The sequence below is a fragment of the Hemibagrus wyckioides genome, linkage group LG16 (genome assembly GCF_019097595.1).
Source record: "Hemibagrus wyckioides isolate EC202008001 linkage group LG16, SWU_Hwy_1.0, whole genome shotgun sequence".
Lineage (NCBI taxonomy): Eukaryota > Metazoa > Chordata > Actinopteri > Siluriformes > Bagridae > Hemibagrus > Hemibagrus wyckioides.
In genome coordinates, this window is record NC_080725.1 from 7000058 (window position 1) to 7021550 (window position 21493).

Genomic DNA, 21493 nt, shown 5'->3' on the forward strand with positions numbered 1-21493 from the left:
CATTGTTAACCTCTGTTGTTAAACATTTCGTTGGTATGTACCTGTACTTTGCAAAGACAATAAAGTTGCAAATATCAATCTATCTAATCGCCACATTGTGTGTTTTCATGAATTCGTGCATATATGTGTTGATTTTGTTTGTTGCATATGTTTTGATTGTTTTTAAGTTTACTTTATTTCAACGAGAGACGCATTTGTTTGCGCAGAACCAGTGGCATAGTAAAAGCTCCATTAACGTCTTAAATACACCAAACATATCTATTTAGGCAGTAGAGCTACAGTTAATGAGCTAAAATGGCTTGTTTGTTTGCAGGAAGGCCTAGTAATTACTCCATTACCTTCTTTAAAAGCTGCCTCGGGGATGCGGCGTCTGGCAGTGAGCGCTCTCTGCGCTTGGAAACCGCTTTACGCGTGCACTGTCCGGTTAATGATTGACAGCTACACTAGCGGTAGAAAAGCACGCGCACATGAGCCACGGTCGGTTATTAACACATTAGGCCTCAAAGCGAAGATTAACTCTCATAGTTAGAGCGCTTAACTTTTCCCACAGGTTTTATTCAGATGGCCATCCTCCGAGGCGCAATGTGTGATCTGTGGCTATTGCTGATTTTCAGTACATGCGCTTTATGGAAGCGGACCGTGGCGGAACCAGGTGCCGGGATGCGCACGTGGGACAGGTTCAGTAAACTGCCTTATCCAGAGGATAAAGCATTTTTGTACGACACCTTCCCCGAGGGCTTCATATGGGCCGTGGGCACCGCCGCATATCAAGTGGAGGGCGCATGGCAAAAGGACGGCAAGGGCAAGTCGGTCTGGGACACTTTCACTCGCGCCGGGAGTCGTGTGGTCACGGGAGATGTGGGCAGTGACAGTTACCACAATTTAGCTGGAGATCTGCGCGCGCTTCAGCAGCTCGGCGTCACCCACTACCGCTTCTCTCTGTCCTGGTCGCGGATTTTTGCTAATGGCACGAGGAGTACTTACAACGCAAAGGGAGTTGACTATTACAAGAATCTCATCCTTGGACTGAAGAGGATCAGAGTGGAGCCCGTGGTGACTCTGTATCACTGGGATTTACCGGAGAGCCTGCAAAACGCGTACGGAGGCTGGAGCAACCCTGTGCTTGTGGATCTGTTCAGGGATTACGCAGATTTTTGCTTTCAGACCTTCGGCTCAGATGTGAAGTTTTGGATCACAATGGACAATCCGTTTGTCGTGGCCTGGCACGGATATGGGACAGGAGTTGTGGCACCTGGGATTAAAAACGATCCAGATTTGCCTTTTAGAGTTGGTCATAATCTTTTAAAGGTAATACACAATGCAGTGAACATACACAATGCAGAACAAAATCAGCATGTTACTCAGCTGTTCTGTGGATGCAGTGTTCATTATGATAGGGTTTGATAGAGTACTCGATTCTGACCTGGTACTGATATTCTCTCAATAACCACCAATCTACTGGAAGCTTGTCCACTCATTTTGAAAAGCAGAGCAGAAATAGATCTTGCTTTCAGATATACTGTATTATTACATACTATCACTTGCAAGATCTGTGTTGTAAATTAATGAAATTCACATTCTATTACTAGAAAATATATTTTATCGATATCTATCTATCTATCTATCTATCTATCTATCTATCTATCTATCTATCTATCTATCTATCTATCTATCTATCTATCTATACCCCAGTGGATGAACCATTGTCTGATATTTTGTAGAATTGGCTTGGAAGAAGTCTCAGATCACTCAGAACAATGTGCTTGCTCTTTTACTGACAAATTTACACTTACAGCACAACGCACAAACACAGGCAATTAATTAATCACAGAAAAAAAAGAATTTCAGGCTGTGGTCAAGCCAGCTGCAACAGAAAGCGAACTGCATGTACTGAAATACTCCAGCTATACGGTAATCTTCACCTGGCTATACTTTGGATCTGAATCCAGTTCAGATGGTAAAAATGTTTAGCAGTAGTGTATTACGGGCCATTTCTGTATAATTTTTCAGAATTTTTTATAAGTTCACGAGGGCCAAATGGCTTTGTGTTTAACACATCCACCATAACACTTCCTTCTGATTAGCTGAACTATTTGGATTATTAAGTATACATGTTTCAGGGCAGTTAGGTTCCCACTCACAAATGTTCTGCACTGTATTCTACTACCTCTGATGATGCTGTGTGTAATAAGGGTTCATTTTGAATTTTAAAAGGAAATATCACAATACATGATATGAACAACTAAATAATAATTTTACCAGTATTATTTACTGTGATGTTCAAGACATCGATATTCTGTATCATGCCAAATGAGCACTCTGTGAATATTTTAACTGAAACATGTTTATTCAGTGAGTGCATACATCATATATGACACCAGAATGTTGTGTAAATAAATTAGATCTTTTCTCACACACTCTGAAAAATCATGATGAACTGTCATCTGACCAATTTGCCTCTCACTGTCCTACACCAGGCTCATGCTGCAGCATGGCATGTATATGATGAGCACTATCGTGCCCCACAGGGAGGGAGAGTGTCCATAGCTCTGGCTTCTCACTGGATCAAACCGAGCAGGACGAGGCAGGAGAGCCGGCGGGCTTGTCAGTGCTCGCTGAACTTTGTTCTGGGCTGGTTTGCTCATCCTCTGTTTGTAAATGGAGATTACCCACCATGCATGAAGCACAACCTCACGCACAGACTACCGTCATTTACCCAGGCAGAGAAGGAGTATGTTAATGGAACAGCCGATTTCTTTGCCCTGTCTCATGGGCCTGCTCTCAGTTTCCAGCTGATTAACGACAGCCTGCGCTTTGGGCAGATTGAGGATCTGGATCTACGCATGCTGCTCTTCTGGGTTCACTCAGAGTACAACAAACCTCCCATCTTTGTGGTGGAAAGCGGCTGGTTTGTCAATGGCAATACCAAAACAAAGGATGCCAAGCACATGTATTACCTCAAACGTTTCATAGTGGAGACTCTGAAGGGTAGGTGAAGGGGAGCAGAAATGTACTTAATTAACCTAAACACAGCTCTCAGTTTTTGAGCTCCAAAAAAGTCAAAAGGGCGTATTGAACTGACTCTAGCTAGTTAAAATTGTTAAATAATTTTTAGTTTTTATTTTCCACTTTCAAATATGTAATCTGTCACTGGCTGAATAGTAAAAAAAAAAATAAATAAATAAAAAAATTAAAATTCGTCCACAGTTAAAGCACAAATCAGTCAAAATCTTGTAAAGTCTTAATCTTAGTATTATACTGTAAGGTTGTATTTTGTTCAAGAACAGTTTAGTGGCAAATTTTGACACATTCTAGCTAGCAACCCCTTTAACCTCTACATGCTTTAATGATGTTAATTATCAGCTTGGCCATCAACACTAAATTACTTAAATCTGAATGTTAATCTTTACATATAAACACATTTTCTTAGGTATAATATTTTAAAACTTTTGACTCATGGTATTACTAGAAATGAACAAAAACTTAAATACCACAGCAACTATTTTGCTAATAAAAAATCACACCACAGAAGAGGAACAGTACCATACATGCTCACCAGGTACTGCCAAAATAATACTTTACTGAATTCATATTCAGTGCTTTCACTGTTTTCACCATTTTTATTTTGTATTTGTGTTGTTTCAACACTTGTCATGAATCTGATCATGTACCAGTCCAACAGTAGGCATGTGTAAATAACCGTAGCTGATTTCTTAGTATATAATTAGTATAAAGTCCTATAAAATGTAAGTACGTTTTTAAAATGTCACACTTTAATTAAACCATGAACACACAGTGATGTACTTTCTTCTTGTTACTCACTCTTTTCAGCAATTCGACTGGATAAAGTGAATGTGTTTGGATATACCGCCTGGTCATTGCTGGATGGTTTTGAGTGGCATCGGGAGTATGGAATACGGCGTGGTCTTTACTACGTAGACTTCAAATCTGATCACCTGACGAGAGAGCCGAAGACCTCAGCCATGTTTTATAGCAAACTGATCGAGAAGAATGGCTTCCCTCAGCTCCCAGAGAACAGGCCTCTTGTTGGAGTTTTTCCATGTGATTTCACATGGGGAGTAGCTGCAAACTCCATACAGGTACAGAACAACGTGATTTATTTAAATCATACCTTAATTAAAGAAAAAATATCTTTTACTGGCTATATCGCTGCACTTTCTGGTACACTTTTTTGAGGTTTAAATAGTTCTAAAATGCAAATCTAAAAAACAAAAACATTTATTTACAGGGACTATTAGTCACATAGTTTGATTACTTATAGATAATTTACATAAGGTGTGTCTAACACTTAATATTTTGCCCCTGCACCCAGCAGGCATTTTATTGATATTTTTATAGCACAATATTGTTAATAAAAAATGAAAAGCATATTAAAAGTTTAGAAAAATCTGATTAAGGCTAGTGTTAAGGCTACTGTTTAAGGTACAATGTTATTAGACATGTTTAGAGTTGTTACAGACTTTGTTAAATGCCCTACTTAAGTCTTCTGTGAAACACACATTAACCAAAACTTCCGTATACTTTGATCTTGGATCAAGTGGAGAGCTGAAAAACAAACTTCTGAGGCATAATAATAATGAGGTATGCTATTTAACCACCAGGCTTCAGCACGGGTTAATCATACGCAACATATAAAGGCAGACTGTAACTTTCAAGTGAACTTTTGGTTCCTGGATGTGTTAAAAGTTGTTTGAAATTAAGGGGAAGTCAATATTAATACATTTAAAAAGTACATTAATATGAATACATTTGTAAAATACCCTGCTATCTACAAAATATTGGCAATAATTTGTCTAAATACATTGAAACCCATGAGTTACCTGCAAAAACTGTCTGTCTGTCTGTCTGTCTGTCTGTCTGTCTGTGTTAAGCTTGGACTTCTAGAGTAGAGAGTCTTCTCCAATTAGATCAAGTTATCCTTGAACACATGCACAAAAATCTAAATTGCAAACAGCACTGAAAATCCCAAATTGGGCAAAATTTACTGCATCCTTAATTGTAAAATCCTAAACTGCTTAATTCTGCACAAGTTAGATAATGAATGTGTCAGTGTACATGTAAATATACTCACTATTGAGGCGGGAACTGAACTTTGTTTTTTAGAGTTTGATTCTACCCTAAATACGAACCCTTGTTGCATGCAGTTTGTTCACCTCACTGACCCTGTTTGTCATTATGGCTTTTGTGAGTAGAAAGATTCAAAGGTCGGAAAGGAGAACCCAGTCTCCGTGCATGATCCTGGAGTGTTCGCCTGTGACCTAGTTTCACTGCCAAAAACTAAACGCCAAACAAAACGGATTCAAATCTATAACAGTGATGTCAGCTCGATGCTATACAGAGATTTAGTTTTAACTATTCGCACATACCACAGGTGTGTAGAATGCAAAATTCTACAATGCTGTGAATTTCAGGATTGCAGAGTGACACCCTGACTCATACACCCCATAATATATTCTTATAATCATAATTTTAGTTAAAAATTTTTTACAATACATAAGTTGAAATGAATTCATTTGTAATCTGTTCATTTCAGCTTGGTTTTCAGTAACTTGTTTGCTACTTTCTAGAAAGGATTTTCTAATTAAATATTCACACTTTAATAATGAAAAAAAAAATGTCTTGACTGTCAGGAAGCCCACAAGCGTCAATGTCAAGCCACACCCACATTTTTTACACAATGTGCAAATGAATGATAAATACACTACATGGCCAAAAGTATGTGGTCACCTGATCATCACTTTCCATAACCATGTCCATTAACATGGACTTCCCTTTGCTTCTCAGCTTTGTGCAGACATTCTTACAAGTTGACATTGCATACAATTGTGTGGTTCCAATCTTATGGCAATAGTTTGAGGAAGGTACCAGTTACCAGTTACTTTTATGTTAAAGTGTTGTATTTAATGATAAAAATTTCAAAATCGGAAAATTTTAAGAGATCTCCATTTGTCCTGTATTGCTGGAACTTATGATAGTTTTGTCATTGCCCACTCGTTCTGTAAAGGCCATACCATATTATTAACAGCATTACCATACTTATAAACCATTCACTAAGTGCTTTGTCATCTTGGAAGACACCTCTCAATCAGAATAGAAATGTTTTATCATAGGATAAAGGTGATTAGACAGAATAACTGTAATGATTTTTAGTGACTCAGACCATGCCTTGAAAACAACCACATATCATAACAGAGCCATCAGTTTTTTCCTTTCACTTGTCTTCTGTCTTTATTTTCTGACCTTCTTAGCAGGTCCTTAATTCTTAATATAATATTCCAATATACTATTTAATATGCTAATGTGGTTTGACAATGTGTATATGTGAACAGGTGGAGACCACACCTATGCAGTTTGTTGACTCGAGTGTGTATGTCTGGAACATCTCAGACAACGGAAAACTGAAAAAACTGGAAGGTGTGGAAGTTCCCATGCATAGAAAGCACCATTGTGCTGACTTTGGGGCAATTCGGCAACAAGTATCAGAGATCCAACACATGCATGTTTCCCATTTCCATTTCTCTCTCAACTGGTCCTCAATAGTCCCTACAGGCCGTGTATCAGAAGCTAACAACACTTTGCTAAGCTATTACCACTGCTTTGTTAGTGAGCTCCGGAGGGCCAACATCACCCCAGTGGTCACTCTTTGGCACCACACTGGAAAACTGTCCAGTCTGCCTGTACCGCTGGAGAACAACAGAGGTTGGCAAAGTGAAGAGACAGTGCAGGCCTTTGCTAGTTATGCTAGGCTGTGTTTTCAAAGGCTTGGAGATCACGTTAAGTTATGGATAACGCTGAATGAACCTAATGACGAAGACCTTGGCTATGCAGTTGGCCACCAGTTGCTTCGTGCCCATGCTCTAGCTTGGCGTGTGTATGACAGCGAGTTTCGCCAGTCACAAGGTGGTAAAGCCTCTTTGGTGCTGCATATGGACTGGGTTGAACCTGCATTCTCTTTCAACCGAGAAGACATGGCCCCTGCAAAGCGAGTTCTGGATCTACGTGTAGGATGGTTTGCCGAACCCATCTTTGGCAGTGGAGACTATCCAGCAGTGATGCGCCAGTGGCTACAGCAGCGAAACCCTATCGACCTGTTCAACTACCACTTACCCACATTCAGTGAAGAGGATCAACAACTAGTCAAAGGCACCTATGACTTCTTTGCCCTGAGTCATTTCACAACCTCCATGGTGTATGATGAAGTGGAGGATAAATATTTATTCAAGGACACATTAGAGGTACAGCTAATTTCAGATGTAACCTGGATAATGTCTCCAAGGCGTAACTCTCCAGTGGTTCCTTGGGGTCTGCGCAAAGCCCTCAACTGGGTTGCTTCACATTACAAAAGTGTGCCCATTTATGTCATGGCCAATGGGGTTCAAGAAGACATAGCCAGATTCAAAGACAGTCTGCGGGTTTACTATCTGTACAACTACATCAATGAGGCCTTAAAAGGTAAGCTCATCCCTACTGAAGAATATTTTTCAATATAAGGTGTTCAAGGTGTAAAATGAATGAAATAGATTATATGCTGTAACATTTTGAGGCTTAGTTTGATGAGGGATGATTCACTCAGTACTATTGGAGTACACAAAGTTTATACCATCAAAGCCAATTAATCATTACACAGCACAGTACAGGCTTAGTTTACTGACCTTCAGTGAGCCTCTGAACACTGATGTGAGCCACAGAGACATTTCACAACGGCATATGACCTATATTGGTAAAATATTTAAACAACTCCTTAGTAGATTTCTTATCTTGTTTATTTGCTAACAATCCAGCTATATCAATATAACTCAACTCAGATTAGAGCTTATTAATAGTTTCTCAACTGTCTGTTTTCTTTTCCAGCATATGCACTGGATGGGGTCAATTTGAAAGGCTACTTTGCCTACGCGTTTAACGACCGGCCTGACCCTGGCTTTGGCATGTATGGCCACGTGCAGGAGGAGAACATAGTGAAATCCTCTCTAACACACTACAGAAAAATTATTGACAATAATGGGTTCCCAATCCCCGGTAGTCCTCCACAACATTGTCCCCACACACCTGAACACTCACCTGTGTGTAATGTGCTGGCCAAACGCCCTGTTGTAGGCTTCATCTCTTTGGTTGCTTCTGCCATGCTAATTACTATAGGTGTTGTTATATACTATTGCACGAAAAGACCTAAGTAACTAACAGGTCTGTGATTTGGGTTAGTTAAAGCTATGGTGCAAGAGGAAGTGCTACCGATTACGCACATTATATATTTAAATGAACCCAGATTGAAAAAGAAGCAGCTTGTTTTTAGTCAAAATTGTAGAATTCTTTATCAAATCTTACATATTTGTATATTTATACATACAACTAACAGACACAAGTATTTGCAATCCAATCAATACCAAGTGCTTATTATTAAGTGCCCAGAGGTGTCACAAACGGCTTCTCAGTTGGCATACAGACTATATATAAATAGTCAAAAATTTCTCCTGCCCTTAATTTCCATTCATATTCTAGAATGGTCTTGATGTGTTTTGTAGAGAAAACATGCAGCACTTTAATAAGGATATCTATTGTTCTGAGTATCTGTACTGAGTTTATTACATGAAAAAAGTGGGCTGAATTTTTGTTAGGTGTTATACTTTGTGAAAAATTTTATGGAAAAAAAAATAAAGCTGTTCTGCACTCCACTAAAAGTAGAAACTCGTCACACTGTTTCAAGGTTCAAACATCTGAGGCATGACAAAAAGTCTACACTAATTAGTCTTTACTTGATCCACCCAAAACTCTCCAGCCCCCATTTTTCCAACTTATCTGTCTAAAATACACTGTGTTGACATGAACACAAACATCAAAATCTTAACAAAGGTTATGTTTATTACAGAGAAATTTTTTTTTTGATATTTTAGAGCCAAAACAAAAATATAGAAAGATGATGGAGAGGAATCAGAACATGAAGTTGTCAAGTCCATCCTCCATAAACTTCTTATAGATAGCCATGAATTTCGCCACAAAGGCCTCCAGGTGGTAAATGGCTTTGCTGCCCAGCTGTAGCCTGTGTTCATAATAGGCTGCCATTTGAGCCACATCAGGTTTCAGATGACCATCACAGTTACTGAGCAGCTCAGTCACAAGCCCCTAAATAGTGAATACACACAAAATGAACTTAAAATTAATTATTTTAAGAAGATTTATGTAGCTCTGAACTGGTAAGCACATAAGAGGGGCTGATATGATTAGAATTAGTCAGATAATACCTTCATGATGATTTCTGCCGGAATGCAGTGGGTTAGCAGTTCATAAAGTCTTGCCCGAACTTCCAAAAGTCTTGAATGAAAGGAACAAATTAAGATTTCAATTGATTACATATAGCAATAAAACAGGAAGCATCTAATCATTAAGTCCATCAGCTTAAAATAGCTTTAAAACAGCTTTTAAACATCCCAAGGAAACATGTTTAAATCCTTGTCATTCCTAGGCAAACAAGCAGGGTTAACAAAACCCTATTCCTTTCTGACATCAAATTTAATGTGGTGTGATGCATGACAATGCTGTAACTCCAGTACACGCTACTTCTTCAGACACCAACTGAGGCATGAGCAAGCTGGTGGTAGCTTATTAACCAATGAGCTTGCACAGATGACACATTGACAACTGACCGACAAAGAAACTCTACCCAGACTTGAATAATATTACACTTAACTAATAAAACACTTAACTGCCCTGTGCTATTCCACAATGTTAACTACCACTTTTAAGCTTAGGTAGATAGGTAACCAGGCAACTTTTACTTGTACTTAGGGCTCACTAATGAATTTATCATCATTTGTCCACCCATGAATACTAACACACATAACTGTCATGGTTCCGAGACCCCAAGTTGGCTTGGTAGTGACACCACAGTTAGACATACAGTACTAACCTTTGTGGGCTCTGCTGGTTGATGATGGCATTCGCTGTCTCTCTTAGGTACACTTCCCAGTCTGTTTCTGGAATGTTCTGATCCGCAGAGAAAGGATACCTGAGGACAGGTAGAAAAAAAGATCAGTTTTCACAATGCAGCACGTTAAATAAACAAATGATATGATGTCTGCAGTTTCCTTTGATCAAATTATAATAAGTTTTTGAGAAATATATATAAAGCAGTTTCACAACAGTGATCTATATCCAGTCTTGCTCCTGTCACAGTCACCGGCTTTCACTCACTGTTGCACTCGACATGCCTCGCACATGAGTAGGGCTTTGCGAAGGTTGCGGCCTGACTTCTCTGCGATCTGTCTGGCCAGCTCAGCTGGGAGAAGAAGCCCTTCCTTTTTGCACACACCCATAAGAACACTGCACACCTGAAACACAGAATAAGACTGAACTGAAAAGTCACACCCACAAAATGGGAAAAAATGATAAGGGAGCTGCATTCTAACCTCCACCATGCTGTAACTGCATAGGGTGCTGTGGTTTAACTATACTGTTGCATAATGATGAAATAGGGATGTCAAGAGATTCAGTGATAATGAAAATCAGTCATTTAGTATTTTTACCATAACAATGACAATAAAAAGTTAAACAACAAGTAACAAATAAAATAAAGACTTGAGCAATATGCAACATGTTAATATAAAATAGCTTTCTGTGGGGACACATTTTACACATGAATGTGTTAGTGTTGTTCCATTCATGGCCTCACAACTGTCAGAGAAGCTCCATTAGTTGTATTAACATGAAATGGCTCCTGAGTGTAGTTGTGTGGAAGCAGATATTCACAGCCATCTAGAAATCAGCCTTATTTCACCCACACAGCAGGCTAGTGAAAGCAACGTGTCTGGCTTTCCACCTCTATCAAACATAAAAGCCTGTTTTATCTATGATGGTTTGAGGGGTTAGGGTAGTTACCTCCTCTGTGCTGGGCAGTGGCACTCTCACAGCCAGGCACCTGCTCCTGATTGGAGAGATGACTTTAGAGGTGGAGTTGCAGCACAGGATGAGGCGACAGGTGGCCATGTACTTCTCCATGGTCCGGCGCAGGGCATGCTGTGCATCTTTGGTGAGCCGGTCCACCTCTGTCAGCAGCACCACTGCACATACAAGGAGCAGGTGAGACCTTCAACACTTACACACATTACAAAAAAATAATTTTTAGATATTCAGGCACTGTAAAAAGCAGTACGACACAATGAAGAGCAGCAAGAGGTAAGAATACATATGAGCAGTACATATGTGCAGCCAATAGTGATAAACATGCAAACACTCTATGTTGAATATAATTAAATTTCAATTCTAGTCTGACCTTTAAACTCTCTCTGCGTGCTGGATTGGATCTGCTGTGACTGAGCCACTGTTTTGATCAGCTCTTGGATGACAACACGGTCACTATTCCCTGCATCACTACAAAACCAGGCACACCAATGGATCAGTCAAACCATGAGAATAAAATAATGGCACCCTGAATGAGTGTCAGCTTACCTTGGATTCACCTCCAAATGGTAATTACTGGCAATTGTGTTGATTTCAATCTTTTTTTTAGATGGGGCCTGTATGGGGAAATATTTATCAATGTAATACTCAGAAGCATGCACTGAATTGACAGGTTTAGTTATTGTTAATTTACAGACTTAATCAGCGGTTACATCCCCAAGCATTTAACACTTTTGAAAGGAGTTTTCAGAACATTAGGATAGTGCTTACTACAATGGACTGGTGTTCAATCCGGAGTTTCTCCACCCCAGCGCCATACAGCTCACGGAGGAGACACATGATTCTTGTCTTCTTGCCAGCACCAGACGGACCATAAACAAGCAGGTGTGGGAAATCGCCACATTGTACCTGAATAAAACATTTAAGCACACTTATGGCCATTTGCAAAATATTACTAATTATAAAGATATGCAAAGAAATGTCTTTGAACTTCTGGCAAATGATCATTTTGGAGGTTTTAGACCTTTTGGTCACATTTTATCATCCTTCACTGGTGATCGAGGACATTTAGCAAGTCTTTAATCGTCATAGTATAGTTAACAAAGTAATGACATTTCCTTGAAGACGAAAAACGGAATCGATCAAGTGAAAGTTTGGTTGAAATTAAATATGAAGCACAGATCCTTTTTTTTTTAAAGTAAACTGGGAGAATACTCAACTTTTTCCCCCTCGTATCAATCCTTATATTTCTCATTCTTTACGAAATTCCACAACCAGAGGGGGACAAGAGGACAAATTTATATTATTGCTCAGCTTTTGATGCAACATCCATCATAATAAATGGAATGACAGAAAACCATAATAAGTTTTCAAACTTTATTATATTTATGTATTGATTTACACCACCGGTGTATAAGTTATTGCTTTACCTGTAATTTAAACTGACCCCATGCATACTACAGATCTTGTTTTGTTCAATATGTGAAGTATTTTAGTTCGCACTTTTATCTACAGTATGCTCGGCATAACAAAAAAAAAATGTATTATTATCATTATGTTCCATCCTGGGGCACGTGCACAATCACGCGCCTTCTGCGGCTACTCTGATGTCCACTAACCCTACATCTGTAACCTGAACCTAGTTAGGTTAAACTGGTTACTTAGTTTATTAATACAAGTAGCCTTTGATGCAACCGCCGCCTAATTAGCTCATATACAATTTTGTCTATTTTTAATTGCCAGTCCCGGAACAGTTTATGATCATTTATTACTGTGTGAAAGCAGTGCTGATATTTTATCTCTCACACACTAACTGGCTAACACTCTAGCTAACCAAGTAAATACACCGGGCGTTATGCAGTCCTTACCAGATTTCTTAGCTGATTTGCTTGTTCTTTGTGATAGTCCAGCTTCGCTAGAGATGTTGGTCTGTACTTATCAACCCACAAACTCATGTTGTTTCAGAAACGAGTGAAAATATAAACAGTTGTGCGGCTGAGCGCGCGCGCTGATTGCCTCTCCCGCGAAATACAACAAACCTGCGCGCGCGCACAACAGCTGTCACAAGACTGTAGTACGGAAAGCGCCGAGGGACATACCAGCGCGTTTGGCAATAACACATTACGTCTTACGTACATATGACGTAACACCCTAAGGGATAAGATAATCTGGTGATGAGTTTATTGGTTGTTTGGGAACAGTGGTGGTCACTGATTGGTCATTAGGAAGTTTGGCAAGTGCAAAAATCCAGAAAAGTGAATGCAGATCTTCTTTTAAATGAAATGAAACTTACACTGGTAATACTTAGTGTGTATGAGCAGCTATATAGACATTTTGGTAATGTGGGCTTGATTTATGATATCCTTAAGGGAGGGCTGTTTATTATTATTTATTAATAATATGTTCATGAGTCATCTGAACTGAGTGAACCAGTTTAGGGTAAATAATTTGTTATATGTAACTGATCAACATACACGTATTGTTGAAATAACAGTAGAACATGTTGAAATGTAAAATCACTATGTGCATTGTGTAATTGAAATTTAAACATACTCTTGCCCGAGAGCTTCACTATTCGCCTCTATAGGCAGATATTTTGAATAACTATTTTATTTAGCATCTTCCAAGCAGGGAAGCTACAGATTTTGGACTATTTGTAATATTATTGTCAATAATAATAGAGTGAATAATATTTTAAATATGGTGACATATATTAAATATTAAATAATATTAAGTACTGTATGTTATGACCCTTTGTGACTTATATAAACTGTAGTAAAACCTGCATACTGAGTTTCCGTACATTTCTAGTATACTTGAAATGCAATCGTAATGCTTATAAAATATGGTTTAATTTCACTCTAACACTCTAGGAATACGTATGCATCATAGTATATTCAAAGCACGCTGAAATATACTTAAAATAAATCTGTTTCAGTGTGGTAAAGTGAAAGCATGCTTTAATGAACCTTTCTAAATTCATACTTATATGCACTTTAAAAAAAAAACAAAAAAAAACAACAACTATTAATGGTATTCTATCAAAATGTGAAAATGACCGCAGATTAAAATGCTGGTACTGAATGGGTAGGGAAGTTCATGACCCAACATATCCACATGCTTTTATGAGACTAACAAGCTCAAGGTCAGGATGTTTTTGACACTTTCAAGATTCAAGAAGCTTTGTCATTTCAACCACATATAGTTGATGCAGTACATAGTGAAACGAAACTCCAGGACCTGGTGCTACATAAACATACAACATAAAGATCAAACACAAGAACAACACAAAGCTAGGTCTGAAAGTTCGCCCAAGCCACATACAGTGAAAAGTGTGCAGCTAGGTGCAAACAAAGCAACGACAAGACAGTGCAAAAATAATAAATACAAAAAAGACAACACAAAAATACAGGACACTTAGCACTGAAAAAAAAGAACGTGCAATGAAATGTAAATGAAATGTAATAAAATGAGATGATGATGAACTTTGGGGCCTGACAACATGTATTGTGCAAAAATACAATATAGCAGCAGCTGAGGTAGTGCAAAATAGAAATAAACATAAATATAGCAGCAGATGACGAAACATAGGGGTTGAGGTAGTGCAATAAGTATCGAACAATGTAAGTTATGTGTGTGCGAGTGTGTCTGTCCACATAGGTGAGAGAGAGAGAGAGAGTGTGTGGGTGTGTGTATGTGTGTGTGAGAGACAGAGAGTTATGTACAGTTCAGTCCTGAGTATGTGTGTGTGTGTGTGTGTGTGTTGTCTAGTTTAATAGCCTGCAGGAATGCATAGTGAATGTCTAAGATGTAAACATGCTGAATATCACTGCTATCATTTCATGGTGAGTGGTATAGAGTGTTTTTGCCCTGGTGGATTTAATCTTTTTGCCCTGGAACATTACAGTAATTTCTGTCCACTATGCGAGACTCCACTTGCACAGATTCCTCCAACACCATTTTTAAAAAATTGTTCATTAAACTGCTCAAACGTTCTCTCTGACACAGGCATTTATCTGAAATGTTGTGCACAGTAACTTAACACAGTACCTATGTACACTATGTCCATCAGGCTGAATTAAAAAAAATTAAATATCTTTCAAAAAAGAATGTATTATATTATAACAAGCTTTGTTAAAGTGCGTTCTGTGTTGCAATATTTTAGTGTTTGAACTAAAGTGATTCACGATCATTACCTGTCCCGTTCTTAGTGGGAGGCACAGTAGTGGATATTTTCATATTTTCAGCCTCACCTGAAATGAGAGAGCAGAAATATCCATGTAGGTGCTAGTCACGGTTCAGTCCACCACACCTGGTGATGAACTAAGCAACTGACAGGGTGATGAATTGCGTGTCTATGCACAGATGGCACGTCACCCTTACACTGGGCTTTTCAACAATGTCTTGTTGTTTTTTTTCACAACTCATCACTTTTTGCAGTTCAGAGTAAAAACAAGACATACCAGTCCACACACTGTACACAATATAGACACTATACACATGATTATTGTACACTTTACAACTGAGGAGTTCATATAAGTATGAGATTGCCTTGCAAGGTTTTCATGAACATTCTCGCTTGTGTATTGTCTTCAGCATATATGAATAACTGTAGTTTTAAAATTATAGGGCTGGACATTGTATTAAACTGCCAGATAGGACCCTTATGTTGGTGCACGATTATGTACTTTTCTCATAGGCTTTTCCTGTTAATTCCACTGTAGTTAAAATATTACACTGAATATTGGTGATGTTCAGTGTAACTGTTTAATTGCATATCTGAATCTTGCTTTTATACAACGATTACATAAACAAGAATTTAATTTCTAGTAAGTGACATTTCAGACACGACATGGCCAAATATTCTGTTTATTTTTGCTCTGTTAAAACATATCCCTAAGAAGCTGAACTCACTTGCATGTAGCATGTTGGTTAACTGGCTAGCTAGCTCACATTCATTTGTTCATTTTTGTTAAAGGTGTTCTGGGAAAACTGGAGTCCCTTCTTTCTTTTCGTATTTGTCTGATCTGCTTTTGTACTTTAAGTCTAAAGTTATATTCTTGAAAAGAATTATTCGTCATGTCTTTTGATGGTAAGTGGACTTGTAAATGCCGAACACAGACGAGCGGAGTGATACATGCTGTGACATGTCCCAGTGAGGTTATAGGAAATATAAGCACTCTTGGTACACCGTTCAACGCATCAAAGTAGTGGACATGAACTGTTGTATAGTGTGATACAAATAATTACAGTAGAAATCAAAATATCATGGGTTTTACATGGGGATTTACCAAATTGCCTTTTTTTGCACATATGCTTATCTGTCAGGAGGGTTACTCTGTACCTGCAATATTTAAACATCTCATTTTGTGTTGGAACAGATCACCGCTTCAAAGCCCTGGACCATAAATTTCATAAATGTTTTCAAGGAGTTATAGTCCCTTCAGGGAGTATAAACATTCATAGAGTTATAATCCCTTCTCATCCAAGCTGTGTTGTCTTTATAGTATAAACGAAGCAGAACAAATGTAGTGGCATATTTATATTTTATTCTAAAGTATAATTAACTACTAATAGTTTATAGTGCAGATTGTTAGCAGTGTACTAATTCATGCAGAACATTATCCATATATCTCTTACAATGCATGTTGCAGCAGGTTGTAAGACAGAGGTGTACGTGTGTATGTGTGTGTGTGTGTGTCCCTGAGTGAAGCTAGAATTTCATATCCTATTTGGCATAAACAACATGGTGTCTCTTATCAGATAATAACGCTAATGCATGTGAAATGGAAAATGTCGGCAAAATCTTGTTAGAGTGTCAGAGGAATCTCTGTCCACCAGAAATGGAATGGAAACTACTATTACATCTCTAAGTGTGTGAAGTTCCAAGGCCGAGGTATCGCAGAAATACTTTTCAGGTGAGGCTTGTGCAGAGGAATTTTAAATGACTGAATCATTTTGACTCATATGGAGTCTGGATGATGTTTAACATGATAACTGCTGTTCTTCAGAGCCGTGAAATATAATATATATATATATATATATATATATATATATATATATATTTTTTTTAATTATATTTATATATTTATATTTTAAATGTTGTACTTTGTGTATAACTGATATATAGTGATTTTGTATTTGTTTATTTGGTAGATGGTTTAATCCTGAAGAAGTAAATCAAATCTGTATTTAAGAAAGAATAAATACTGTATATTGTCCCAAAACAAGGTTTAATTAAGTGAATGTTTGCACTTCTGGTAACATTTAATATTTTTTAATAATGAAATTCTATGTAAATCAGTACACATTAGTTGTGTGTTGGTGTTTTTCAGCTGAACTCGAACTCTGAATCTCTGAAAAATGTTTTTCTCTTTGGGGTAATCTGAGCTTCAAATGCTAGAACTTTATAAATAGTTTATAAATAGCTTTATTTCAGGAAAGCTCATAGTGTTCAGCACATAAAATGTCTAAGTTTCACCGTGTGAAGGATTTTCACAGGCTACGATTGATATACACATACTGCTACAAAAATATTAGGTAAATATAAAGGAAATACATGTTGACATTTCATCTAAAGCTTGATTTGCATACCTCTCTCTCTATCTCTCTCTCTCTCTCTCTCTCTCTCTCGCTCTCTCTCTCTCTGCCCCCCACCTTTACACCACACTGCCTCCTTCCCTGGAAGAGTCTCCTCCTATCTGTGTAGGTACTCACTTAAGTCCATGTGTCTCCTTTAACACAGGTAGCTTCAGAAACACAGCATTCACAGCATTTACAACCAGATATTTGAATGTAAAGGTTTCTGTCTTATTTGCAGTGGCTTGCTAAATGGACCTAAAATCGACTTAATGGACTATTGAAGATTCAGGTAACCAATACTCATTCTGTTGCATACAGCACTGTTATGTTTGTCATTGTTGAAATGTGCACTATATGGATGGCTTGGACATTGCATGGGTTAAATTCTATTGTGACTGCCATGTATTTTATATATAGATATATATATATTAGATATTTTTGGATAAAATGGTTTTGGATCCACAGCACCACACCACATGCAAATCCTCCCAGACAGTAGCAGTGATAACTCGTCCTGACATATCCAGGCTTGAGAGCAGGTGGTGATTACAGAAGTCTGAATTATAATTATGCACAGAATATCTAATAAGCGTTTCAACAGAATGGAAATTGGGCTTTTCACAACATGTTTTGGTTGAACTGAAGATAAAAAGGTAATGCAAGCACCAGAATATATCTCATCTTTCTTTTGTTTGCAGGTTTCAGAAAGGCATATGGGAAAAATAAATTGATCAACAAATATTTGTTCATCTGAAGGTTTTTGGAAGTATTCTAGCTTAACTGTAAGCTAGTAACTTTGAACTGAGCAGAATGTATGCCTTTAGTTGCTCTGTAGTGGCTTAGAAATCCCAGACTGTCCCAGGAACAGCCTCGAGCCACCAGCAAGGAGAAGTTTTACCCCAATCTGTTCCACTTCGGCTCCAGAATATGGGTGCTAAATCAGTCTGGGACTTTGGCAAGCTGTGTGACCCAAGAAACCTTGTCCTGGTAGAGGTTTCACGGCCACTGCCCCGTGTTATAAAACATAAGCCAAGCGCAATTGTTTTCTCAGACAGGAATGAATCAGCACAGTACAATGATCTTGTCAGACCTGAACACAAACTCTTCAGTTATGAGAGTTCAGATGGAGGGTCGCCCTCAGGACAGGGTGATGATGATGATGACAACATCAATGATGTTGTTAGTGGTTTTTCCTCTGGGCTGCACAGACAATTCATCATCAGTCAGAAACGCAAGAGTATGTACAAAGCCAGGATGAAGAGAAGAAAGTCAAGAAAGGAACAGGAGGCTTTACCCACTGTTACAGAAACAAAACCAGATACCACAAGCACTGAGGTTCAGGAGGATGGGATCACATTCAGTGAGGAACAGGTGAGAGATTTTACACCGCAAACACATCACAAACACAAGCTTTCTTTCCTGTCCTAGTTAAGTCCTAGTTAGGTCAATGTGTGGTACAGACACCAAAGTGCTCTTTTTATAGAACACTACAGAACACCACACTAAGACATTTTAACTAAAGTAGTTTGAAATAGAGGACATGATCTAGATATTAAGCAGGTGGGTGCAGGATAAAAGCTCCTTTAAGATTACGTGAAAAGATTCTTAACAAGTTTCAGCTGTAAGGAGAAAAGGGCTTTATCATTATATCATATCATTTGAGACTCATTCAAGAATCAAGAATCATTGGGCTTGATCAAGCTTCCCTGTAAAGCACTGCTTTAGGTTATTTTATAGTACACTGTGTTCTAACACTGATAAACCTTACTGTAACTGAACATCTTCAGCTAATGCTGGTATAATTATTCTGTTAGTAAGGTAAACTTGCACTAACATTCAGTTCTTTGCATTGTCATCTTAATTGGTTGAACAAATTTATTCTGCCGAACATTCATTCCCATTTGGTCCCCTTTAGAGCCCTTAGACCCTTCCCGAACTTACTATCTCTTTAAAGCACTCCTGTTTGAAACCTTTATGTCAGTTATTAGTATAAATAAGGACTACCTGTTATAGTACTTTTATTTTAAAATAAACATGAAAAGTAAATGCGTGCTGTAGTATGTTCTACAGGAATTGAAAGCTTTCAGTCCAGGTAAACAGCTCTACAACCAGGCCTACACCGAGTCATACCAGCAGAGGGCGCTGTACACATTTCTGCGACTGATCTCAACTGTTATGCCTAAAGTTCAGGCAGGAAATAGACATTATATACTGAAGTTATTTTTAACAATTCTGTGCCACCATTAATTTTTAAATTATGTTAATTTTAGAACAAGGTAAATATGATGTAGTATAAGGAAGGGAGAAAAGTGTTTATGAGATTGAGTCTAGCCTTTTTTGCTTTGTTTCTTTCATTAACTTGCTCTTGGGTTTGAGATGCTGTCTTTAACTTGTTCTCTATAACATGCAAACAAAACACCAAACAAATTCTAAATTATGATATCTATTAATATATACACAATTCTCAGATTTCACTATGTCCCCTCTCAGTCCTTTCATGCCTTAGATGGGCTTATCTATAGGGTTAGTCTTTTGCATAGAAATAGATTTTGTAAAGCATATATTTTTTAAATTACCTCAAATTCTTTCGACCATGCAAGAGGCCATATCCTGGGCTCATGTCTCTCTCTGCCAAATACACAGCATTCTTCTACGAAATGGATATTGTCTGAAACCCAAGTAGGGGTCCCAATTGATAGATTACCCTCTATAAATTATTTGACTTCATCCCTCTACGTCCAAAGTGTGGTTTAGTGATGGAGAGGGGTGGTATTTTGGAGCAAATTAAAATAAACAGTTGTGGTAAAATAAGCTTTTCAGTTCTGATTAAAGACTAAAGAGAATAGATCTCAGATCAAGGCCATGTTGCTTCATGGTGTCATATTATTCTGAAACAATGTCAAAAATAAATAAACTCTGTAAGAATTACTGAACCATTCACACAACTAGCACATTCATATAGTGAAAGAAGTTTACATTTCTCATGTCATATTCATCTACTATAGTTACAATACCGTATTTATTCTAATACATCATTTTACAACCATACATACACAGTTGGTTAAATCATTCAAATTGCATTGCATTATATTTTCTGTACAAATAAAAACCACCCAGCTTACTAATCTAAATGGCAAAATATTAACGTAATTCATCTTATGTATGCAATTTCAACAACAACAAAACAAAACAAAACAAACAAAAAACATGGTGCCTGTAGCCTGGTTCTGTGGTCCGTATATTTTGGTACAAGATTTAGTAATACGCGTCTTTGTAAAAACTGCTTTTTTCCCAATTCTTTTCTGAGCATGGCCTGAGCTATTACATCTCAGGTGTAGAGTCAGCGTTTTGCTTTTTCAGTAACATGAGCTTTGGCCAAATTCCAGAGGAGCTCCATGAGTCAGGATATACACTTTACAATGTTTGGTGTTTTCTTCAGCCTTAGAATGATCATTGTCCTTTATTTCTTCTTTTTTTTACCCGTTTTACATAGTTCCACTTTGTACAGTAGCATCACCTCCAGAGTGTTATTAGGGGAGAGAAAATTAAATCACTTCACCTTAACCACAAGTGTACAAAAATCTTGAGTGTGTTCTCTGTAGCTGTGCAGCATAAAATACATGTATACAAATTCTAATGTACACAATAACTAATGAACAGTATGTACAGTATACACATAATATACTGTATACCATATGCACAGTATGCAGAACATGTAGAATTCAATGCACAGTACACATATACAGATATGTAGTTTTGGAGCACAACATGTAGATGAGTAGTGTAATATGCAGTAGTGCAAATGGAATTGTGCAAAATAGTGAAGATATGCCTGTCCTGAGCAGCACATGAGGCCTATTACAGCTATCAGTGAGAGTCTCTATCAGAGCACATATCAGTCAAGTTTAAAGTGCATTGTATGGACAGTAGAGTGGGTTGTGCTGGTGTTATTAGTTACAGTTCAACAAGCCAGCAAGAAAAAGCTGCCCCACAGCCC

At 37.9% G+C, this 21493-nt stretch overlaps 2 protein-coding genes across 2 annotated transcripts; one reads left to right on the top strand and one right to left on the bottom strand.

The window, feature by feature from the left end:
- The first annotated feature begins 309 nt into the window (after positions 1 to 309).
- On the top strand, positions 310 to 8618 carry kl (klotho). Its single transcript, XM_058412675.1, has 5 exons — positions 310 to 1308; positions 2478 to 2988; positions 3832 to 4100; positions 6351 to 7473; positions 7873 to 8618. Exons 1-5 carry the CDS (start codon positions 562 to 564, stop codon positions 8196 to 8198), a joined length of 2976 nt encoding a protein of 991 aa, XP_058268658.1. The 5' UTR covers positions 310 to 561; the 3' UTR covers positions 8199 to 8618.
- Positions 8619 to 8857: 239 nt separating this feature from the next.
- Positions 8858 to 12982, bottom strand: rfc3 (replication factor C (activator 1) 3). Its single transcript, XM_058412677.1, has 9 exons — positions 12783 to 12982; positions 11686 to 11823; positions 11464 to 11531; positions 11288 to 11385; positions 10894 to 11075; positions 10210 to 10346; positions 9926 to 10024; positions 9261 to 9330; positions 8858 to 9141 (listed from the first exon to the last, which is right to left on the bottom strand). The coding sequence occupies exons 1-9, from the start codon at positions 12867 to 12869 to the stop codon at positions 8950 to 8952; spliced, it is 1071 nt and encodes a 356-aa protein (XP_058268660.1). The 5' UTR covers positions 12870 to 12982; the 3' UTR covers positions 8858 to 8949.
- Positions 12983 to 21493: the final 8511 nt, after the last annotated feature.